Genomic DNA, 9,777 nt, shown 5'->3' with positions numbered 1-9,777 from the left:
TTACCTCTTAAGTTTTTCGACTTAAAATTACCTCAGGAATCCATGGTTTTCATTTGGGGCGGTGACTGTGGGACACAATGTATACATCATACTAAACAATCAAAAAATGCCAGCTGTTAGTTCATTCGCAATTATCTTCCGAGCATTAAAATGCGATTTCCCAAAAATGTAACGGCACTTCAATACTAGGTCGACGATATCTTATATATTAATATTATTTAAGATAGTTATACATTTTGGAAATAAATACGATATTTCAAAAAAGTGTCCACAAAACAGTACCTACCTATCATTACTATGGTGACAATATATTTTTTTTTATTTGTGAATTCTATAATCGAATTCCTCGGAAAATTGTATATCACGTATGTTCTCTATAAAAAATTTATAGCGACATGAAAAAGCAGAAGCCAAATTCGCCCCCTTTTGCCTATCATGTCACAAAAAAGAGGTGTGCTTACAGAGGGTTAAAAATAAAATTTCTTGGTACCCGAAGTATGTTCACTGGTGTACCTACGTAGTTTTTCTATTTTTCAATTTTCTAGAAGTAGTTTTCAGTGTTTGATTGCTTGTAATTATTTTTTGTTTTAAGTGTATTCAATGATTTCAATGGCAAATGTTAAACTCAATTATTTTTAAACCTTATTTAATTAATAAAACTTCTAACACTAAAAAACTATAACGATCCGATTTTTTAAAGTTGAAGCTATATCTTACACAAATATTGCATGTATAAAACAGTGGATAAACATGTATAGAACATTTGAAAATCTTTTAGTTACTCTATTTTTTCTTGTTTAGAGATGGTCGTCTGCGCCTGGGAGACGAGATTGTTAACGTAAATGGCAATCATTTACGTGGTTTACAATCTTTTGATCAAGTACAAAACCTGCTTTCGACATTTGTGGACAATTGTATGGATCTTGTAATAGCTCATGACGAAGTGGCTACAGTGGCTGATTTCTGTACAAAAATTAAAATAAATAATGCTTTTTCGAATCATCCAAAGTTCGAAGTGTGCGACGGTAATTACAAATCTAGAAAACAGATGTCATTCAGCCATCGTAGCCACAGTACAGAGAGTATAAACAGCTATGATTTAAGCAGATTACAAATAACTCTTCAAGATGATGACGAAGCAAAATTTTTGATAAACTCAACTACAATAAAAAACAAGTCTCCAACAAAATGTTCAACAACCGTTCCAACTAGCACCATAGAAACCCAAAATATTTCAAGACCTCGATCTGTGCGAAGCTTGGAACTCACTCCACTTTGCAGTACGTCCGAGTATACACCTGTCTATGCTAATCGTGTAACATCAATAACAAATACAATAAGCGATGATGAAAAGTGGCAAATACTCAGTCAAAAACGCGCTGAAGTTGTTCAGAATTCGAAATATACCGAATCTCTGAAAACATCCATGCAAGACCGATGTAACCAAAATGCAAGCGAAATTAAAAGTTATTTTTATAAAAATCAAGAAAACATTCATCGACACCGGCTTTATGTTAAAGGCTTTGAAAAATTCAACGGCAATACTAAGATAAAATCAGAAAAAAGTAAAGACTGCGACATTAATCTAAAGCCTCGATTACACTACAATAGAAATTCCATGAATCACACAAATTCAAACTATCGATCACTCAGATTTACTCACTCGCGCCTAAGCTCTAGTCGCTTAAGTTTATATGTTCAGCATGGTAAGAGTGATAGTGGTATCGAAAGTAGTGAGGCTTCCATTGCTATTTCCAAAGAATCTCTTTCAATACCTCAAGCAAATTTAACACATAATGACTACGAGCTAAATCAAAATCATCTTAACACCGCTGGTAACAATAATTTCCATTGTGATATCATAACTAATACTTCTAATACGCCACAGAAACCATCAAATCACCAAGAAACTCCACAAGCTAGATTTGAAAACTCATGTCAAATAGATCTCGAAACATTACCAACAAAATCTTATATATCAACACTGGGTACTGAGGATTTACCCCAGGACATGTCGTCATCTTCTGATGGTGAGTAATTTCCATTACATCATAGTGATATGTAAAACCCGGATAAGTGCCTCTCGCTTAAGTGCCATACCCGCATAAGTACCTTTGTTTTTTTAAACCAACATTTTAAGGATTTTTTCATATAAAATTCATCTTTTAAGTACCTTTCGCTTAACTGCCTTCCCCGCTTAATTTCCTGGCTTTTCAAATACTTAGAATTGAATTTACTTGCAAAAAATTCGTTTAAGTACACATTTGAAACAAGTTTGAACTGTAAGAAAAATTTCGTTTCCTAAACCGCTTTAAAATTCTAAAATTCTACTAAATTTAGAAATTAACTAGTTAGCTATTTTAAACTTTCAAAGTAATTTTGTTTTGCGAAGATTATGTTTTTAGTAATCAAACATGTTTTTTTATTATTAAATAAATATAGAGATAAGTGCCTATGAGCACTTAAGCGGGTTCTTGTAAGTACCTTACCCGCTTTAGTGCCTATCTAAATGGGGGATTTAAGGTGAGGTACTTAACCGGGTTTTACTGTAACATAAATTAAGTAGTTGTGTTTAAAGGCTCAACCATAAATAGACATGAGCTTATGTCAAAAACGAACGAACTGCTTCGTCCTGTTTCTGAAAACATGAGGAGTAGCCATAATGAGCATATATGCACGCATAGCTTTCTGGCACAATTTACATTCTTGGTTTTCCCTTATTTGTGTAAAAATAGTGCGTTGAATTACAGAAAAATATTTTTAAAACAGTTTTGCCTTTTATTTAATAAACACCTCGTTTATCACATTTTTATTAAGTGAAAATTAATTTAATTCTTCCATCTACCTTGCAACCTTGTATCTATGTTGTTTACATTTGTTTCTGAGAAACTCATGCCGGCCGTGCGGTTCAGAGGGCACGGCATATGCTTAACGAATGCTAACGAAGCTCATGGTATAAGAAGAGAAGGTATGATCATTAGAAAAAACTCAGTATCGAGAACTGTCAAATGAAAGAAAAAAAGATGGCTACTTAAGGTTTTGACAGCCCAGCCCATTGAAATTGTTGTTGTAAACAAATTTGTCTTGGAAATTGTTGTTGCTTTTGACTTTGCCAAATGCCAAACGTCAAAACACTATTACCCCATTTTGTAAGATGGCGGCTCTAATGATCATACCTTGTCTTTTTATACCATGAACGAAGCTCGCATTCGCATATGCGCATTATGGCTATCCCATAAGAATTGTGTATGTTCGACAACTGACTCATGCCATTTTGACATAAGTCCATGCCTTTTAGAGTCGGGCCTTAACAACGAAAACATAAGTGTACAAATATATCCCTGTTCTAGTTGTGCTATGACTAGGTACGGCGGGCACTAGCCATGTGCAAGTTAACAAATGCTCAGGGCACTGTACCAGTTGACCAGTGGACAAAAAAATTGCAATATTGATCTTCTAAGTTATGGTTTGAATAATTTAATACATGATTGTTTTTTTTTTACTTTCGATTTGGGTCTTTTTGTAAGTTTTGGGACTTGAATTATCTTTGAAACACAAATGATTTTAATACGTTTTAGGGAAACAGAAGAAACTGTTTTTGTTTTTAGATTTTAAGGTTTATAAAAGCGCATTAAAAGGAGGGTTTGAGTTGACTATACGATCATTTTTGTTTAGTGTAAATCTCTTGCTCTTTGTTTTTCTTAGCTATGTTTTGGTTTGGCTTAAGAAATTCAAATGCTCCACTTGGAAACGTCTTTGAAATTTTGTTTTTTTTTTTTTTTTAAAGGAGGGTCAATGATATTTTTTTTTAAATGAAGGTAAAAACATCACGATGCACTTTGAAAAATGCAAAAAATAACAGTAGGATGGAACCCATGAGAAAAGGATGAGAATATGATAAAAATGAAAGAAAAAATAAATTACGGGCGAGCCGAGTTCGGGAAGTGGGTGGGTAAAAAATGGTATATGGGCCAATGCCTTATTCGACAGTGAATTTTGAAAAAAAAAATGGAAATTTTCATCAATATATCGGGTGTTTTCATAAACGTCGGAAATCTGCGTTAGTCCAATCGTCTTTCTGCTTTGATGCATTAATGAACACAGCAATTCTGCAGAATGTTTGCAGGCCTGTGTTGGTACAATTTTCAGCAGTCACTGAGTGTTCATAAACGTCAGAAAAAAAGTATAAAAAATTACCACAGAATGAGTTTTGTTTAATAAGCAAACAAATATTTACTTTTCAGTTCCCGAAAATATTGTTTTTAATAACACGAAAAATGTGTAAACCGTGTTACATTAGGGTGGCTAAAAAAATACATACGTTCTTCTAAAAAAAAATAATAAAAACACCGAGTGGTTCACATTTGAAACAAAATATCTATGGAAAAAATATTTTTAATTAGGGTGTTCAAGAAATTTTCTTTTTTTTTGCGTTTGAAAAAAAAAAAAAAAAAGATTTTTAGTGCACAGAAAGTTTGTTAAGTGCGTTTTTTGCTATAGTATTATTAAATTCATGAAAAATTAATTAAATTGAATTTGGTTGAATTCCAAGCGTAAATGTAAAATATACCATTTTTCTGAGCCCCTTAATTCGAAAATATCTACCCCAATTTTTCATTATATTTCATAAACCATGTTTTACAAACTTTCTTTGTATCTAGTGAAAAATATTTTTTTTTAAATTAAAAAAAAAAAATTTTTGAACCACCCTAATGGAAAATTGTTTTTAGAAGATGACATTTTTTAGAGCCACCCTAATACGAAAAAAATCAATATAAACTCATTATCTCAAAAAACACGATTTAGAATTTCTGTCATTAAAAATTAATTTTTTCGAAAAATGAAAAAAGAAACGTTTTATGCAACACCTTAATTTATATGTTGCTTTTCATTTTTTTTTACAATATTTACATTTATTAACAAAAAAAATCGAATCAAGAGTCAAATAAATTTCTTCGTGAGTTCTGCAGCAATAAAATTTTGGCTGCGCAATCTGCCCGATGTTGACGACATAATGACGTTTATGAACAGCAAAACTTTAGCTGGACTAAGTTAGTCCGATCGCATATCTGACTTTATGAACACGACTAACGCAGGCATAAGTTAGGCAGACGTTTATGAAAACACCCATCCTCATATATTTTAGTTGACATATAAAGGTTATACTTTAATATCTTTATTATAAAATAATATTTGCACCGATGTTTTGAATGAAATTTCTATATTTATGACAGTTTAAACACAAAGTGATCAAAACCAAACAACTGCGTTTCTTTACTGCAAAGTTCAGTTTTATTTATAAAATCATATAATTAAGCTCTCTGATATTCCTATTTGAAACTATAGGAACAACGTAAGTCTCCTATGAAGTTAAATCACAGAAAAATTAATTTCATTTAAATATTCTTAATAGAGTTTACATTACATTACATTACATATTAATCTAATCCGAAGATAAATCTACGGACTAGACACACTACAGCTTCGGAAACTTAGTCCATTTGGCTGATACAGCACAAGACATTTATACAACAGAGAAAGACAAAGAATAGAAAGAACAACAGAAACAAATATAACACATAACTACGTGACACAGAGGGGGAGACATCGTTGACAATTTGTCTCATGTTATCGCACAGGTGGCTTCAGTTAAGCTGGCGATTTAGAAAAAACTTCTGAGCCGACGCGACCGTTGGGTTCGAACCTACGATGTCTGGCTCTGCAGTCATCTACCTATTCCTCTGTGCGATGGCCACCTGCGACTCTTAATAGTTTATTTCATTGTCTTTCCAAAAACCAGCCTTAAAACTTTAAATTTTTTAAAAACACCACTGCGTTACAAAGATAAACCACAATCTTACCGTGATTTGCAAACAATTCAATACTAATTTGGGTTTCAAACTTGTAAATGTAAATAATGCTAATTTTATAACTCAATATAGTTTTTCTACTAGTTCTTCGTGCGATTTTTGGTCCCGCGTGTATTGATGGTGATTGGAGAAGAAGGTATAACAACGAGCTTTACGGGTTGTACAAGGACGCTAACTTAGCCAAGAGAGTGAAGGTGCAGCGCCTGAGATGGCTAGGTCACGTGGAGCGCATGGACAACAATTTTTTTTTTTTGACGGGAGGAAATCTTCAAAAGACACTTGGCAGTATTCGACACCAAGTAGTGTGGGACTCTTAACCACTAAAACCACCTCTTTATCAGGACCAATCTTGAGAGATCGACATCAGATTTTTCTTTCTTAACTTTGTAAAATCACTTTGGGGGAAGTTTAAACTTTTAATACTTTCCCATGTTTTTTTAGACCATAAGCTCATGAGGCTTGGTTCTTCTTAATCTCCGAACATGGTTTCTTGTATTCAAGACGGACACCATTTCAGAATTGGTATGACATTGCAGTCTCTGATTATGGGATACAGCGTATTTTTTAACAACTTCTGTAACCGTTTCTGTTTGTAAGTCACGATGTAGATCGCTATTTCTTATGTACCAGGGTGCATTAACTATTTCACGAAGGACTTAGTTTTGGAATTTTTGGATGATTTCGGTATTTGTTTTCTTTGTACAGCCCCATAATTGGATACCATAGGTCCAAACAGGCTTTAGTACTTGATTATACAGCATTATTTTGTTTTGGGTTGATAAATCAGAGTTGTTACCAAGTAACCAGTACATTTTTCTATATTTCAAGTTTAGTTCTTCTCTTTTCTTTTTGATGTGCTCTTTCCACTTTAGCTTTGCATCCAAAGTCATTCCAAGGTATTTGGCCGTATTGGCGTAAGGTACAGCTGGAATATGATGAATATTGGAATATTGTTTATCTTTTTATTTGAAAAGTTTATATGTGAAGATTTTGTTTCATTGAGTTTGATACGCCATTTTTCGGTCCAATCTCTGACTGTGTCGACGGCATATTGCAGCTTTACTGCTCCCCTAGAGACACATTTGTCGGGTACCAAAATTGCGGTATCATCTGCAAAAGTAGCCATTATGGTGTGATTCCCAACTGGGATATCCCTTGTGTATAGTAAATACAGGGTAGGACCTAGGACACTTCCTTGTGGTACACCGGCTTCTATTTTCTTCAATTCCGAATATACTTGATCGTACCTTACTCTAAACAATCGGTCTGAGATGTACGATTTTAATATTTCATAGTACTGTCTGGGAAGATCCCTTTGCAGTTTGTACTCAAGTCCCTCATGCCAAACCTTGTCAAAGGCTTGAGCAACATCTAAGAAAATAGCTGAACAGACTTGTTTTTCTTCTAATGCTTTTTCTATTACATCCGTTATTCTATGAACTTGGTCTATCGTGGAATGTTTATTTCTAAAGCCAAACTGATGATTTGGGATTAACCTTCTTTCTTCTATAATTTTGCTAAGTCTCTTCAGAAGCAGTTTTTCAAAAACTTTTGCCATAATTGGTATAAGCGATATTGGTCTGTAAGACGTCACTTCTGTAGGTGGCTTACCTTGCTTGGGTATGACAATAACTTCAGCAATTTTCCAATGGTGTGGGACATACCGTTGCTTAAGGCATGTATTTATTATATATTGGAGTTTTATGAAGGCTTTCAAAGGCATTTCTTTCATAACCTGAGCAGTAATAAGATCGTAACCTGGTGATTTTTTATTTGATAGTTGATGTAAACACATACTTTTTACTTCTTTTAATCTTACAATTGGTATTCATCTATCTTATCAACAAGCTGTAAGCTATTTTCAGCCGCGTTTGTTGGGTATGGCTTAAAAACATTCGCAAGATGCTCCGCGAAAAGGTTAGCTTTTTCTTTTGGGTTACCGATCCATTTCCCATCTTGAGATTTCAAGGGAGAGTTTAGTAACTGCGGTCTTTTCAGGCGCTTGGCTGCTTTCCATAGCGAAAAATCGGTTGAAGCATCAGTCGTTAAATTCTTTAGGAATGTACTGAGTGAATCATTTTTGAATTTATAAATTTGTTTTTTAAGATTGTTGCTTATACGATTAAACGTTGTTTTATCATCTGGAAATCTAGTATTTTGCCATTTTCTTCGAGCTCTTCTTTTCTCTATTATCAACTCTCTTATCTCTAAAGGATATTTTATTTCACTTTGTCTTCTATTAGAAAATGTTGGAGTACTTTCTTCAGCGGCCTGTTGCACATCAGCAATAAATTGTTCCACTTCATGGTCAATTTGCTCGATTGTATCCATGGGAGATCTTAAATTTATAAAACTTAAAAGCCTTTCTCTAAAATCACTCCAGTTTGTTTTCTTATTTACAAGCTTTGGATTACTTTTTTCTATTACTTCCGATTCACTTAGTGATAGAATCACTGGAGTATGATCTGATGACAAGTCATAATTACCTTCGACACTAATGTGATTTCGTTTGATTCCTTTAGCTACGAAAAAGTCAATAAAGTCTGGTATTTTGTTAGTATCGGAAGGCCAGTAAGTAGGCGACCTGGAGGAATAGAATTCGCAATTGTATTTACGGCCTGCTTGGAAAAGTCTTTTGCCTTTAGTTGATATAAGTCTTGAACCCCAATGGGTGTGTTTCGCATTGAAGTCTCCACCAACAAGAAAGTTATGCCCAAGAAGATTTAATAGATCTGTATAGTCATCTTCTGTCGGGGAGCGCCTTGGTGGGCAGTATATAGCTGCTATCTTAAACTCTTTCTTTTTCATACCAATACTAATAGTTGTTACTTGCATATTTTCATTAGTAAGCTTGGTTTCTTCATAATGTTTTAAGCTTTCTTTTATAAGAATCGCCGATCCACCTCTTGCCTTGTCAGCTGGATGTGGAGCGTGGTAACATGAATAGTTTTCTATTACATTATCTAGACTTTGCCCACTGGAGAAGTGAGTTTCGGACACCAGGCAAATATCTATATGTTCTAGATCTAAAAAGATTTTTAATTCGGATTAATTTAAGTGTTCTGTCCATCATTGTTTTTTAAGAGCGACTTTTTCGCTTAACTGTTTGATATTCAAATCCTGTTTATCAATTCTTTGAAGAATGAGGTGTAGCATTTCTTTTATGGAAGTCTCTTCATTCTTCCGCACATTTTTTAGAATCTGAGAATAGGCTTTATTTTCATCGCTTTTACTTTGAACAGCTTTTTTAGGCGGTTCATTCTTAGTATTGTTTTCAGCAGTTAAATCGGTATTTACTACGTTTCTGGGTTTGTCTCTAGTAGATGTATTTTTGCTTCTGAACTCTTGGAATTTTTTGGCAACTGGGCAGCCTCTATAGCTTGCCGGGTGATTACCCTGGCAGTTCACACATTTTGCTTTCTGATCTTTGCTCATCGGACAATTTTTAGTTGCATGTTTTCCTTCGCACTTTACACAAGCAAACTCGCGGTTGCAGTATTTTTGGGTATGACCAAAAGCTTGGCAACGTTTGCACTGCGGAACAACTTTAGATTTTCGGAGCGGTTCAATTTTAACAGCTAGGGTAACTTCGGGCATTACGGCGCACCGGGCATTATGGCGCACCTCTCAACTACCACACTTCCAATACTCAAATTTAAATAAAACCAATGCAGAAACGTTGGTCTTCGTTAAACACTAGCTTTGTGACGATCGCAGGTCAGTGCTATTATTTTTGTGATAAACAAAAAAGAAAACAAAAAAAATATACCGGTTCTGGGTTCCAATATAATATCGCTTTGTTTTTGTTTGTGTGTATCTCGGTAACTATACAGTGCACGTGTTTGTTGTCAAGAGTGGAATGCAGAGTACAGTTTTGGTTTGGTTATATAACTTGTAATATTTAAAA

The 9,777-nt window shown here is 34.2% G+C and overlaps 1 protein-coding gene across 8 annotated transcripts in view; it reads left to right on the top strand.

Annotated features, from left to right (window-relative positions):
• Positions 1-9,777, top strand: part of LOC129906523 (uncharacterized) — a 75,491-nt gene that overhangs the window by 44,017 nt on the left and 21,697 nt on the right. For 6 of the 8 annotated variants that reach the window (XR_008770819.1, XR_008770818.1, XM_055982303.1 and 3 more), the window contains exon 4: positions 802-2,030. Coding sequence is in view for 6 of the 8 variants with exons in the window: in XM_055982303.1 (XP_055838278.1) it covers positions 802-2,030 (1,229 nt within the window). In the remaining 2 variants the exon portion in view is untranslated. Of the gene's footprint in view, positions 1-801; positions 2,031-3,350; positions 4,400-5,954; positions 9,446-9,777 lie in introns of those variants that run through there. The other 2 variants (XM_055982304.1, XM_055982308.1) reach the window with 2 other exon arrangements.

This window comes from Episyrphus balteatus, chromosome 1 (assembly GCF_945859705.1).
Source record: "Episyrphus balteatus chromosome 1, idEpiBalt1.1, whole genome shotgun sequence".
Taxonomy (NCBI): domain Eukaryota; kingdom Metazoa; phylum Arthropoda; class Insecta; order Diptera; family Syrphidae; genus Episyrphus; species Episyrphus balteatus.
The sequence above is the reverse complement of the archived record's forward strand: the minus strand, read 5'-3'. Positions and strand labels throughout refer to the sequence as shown.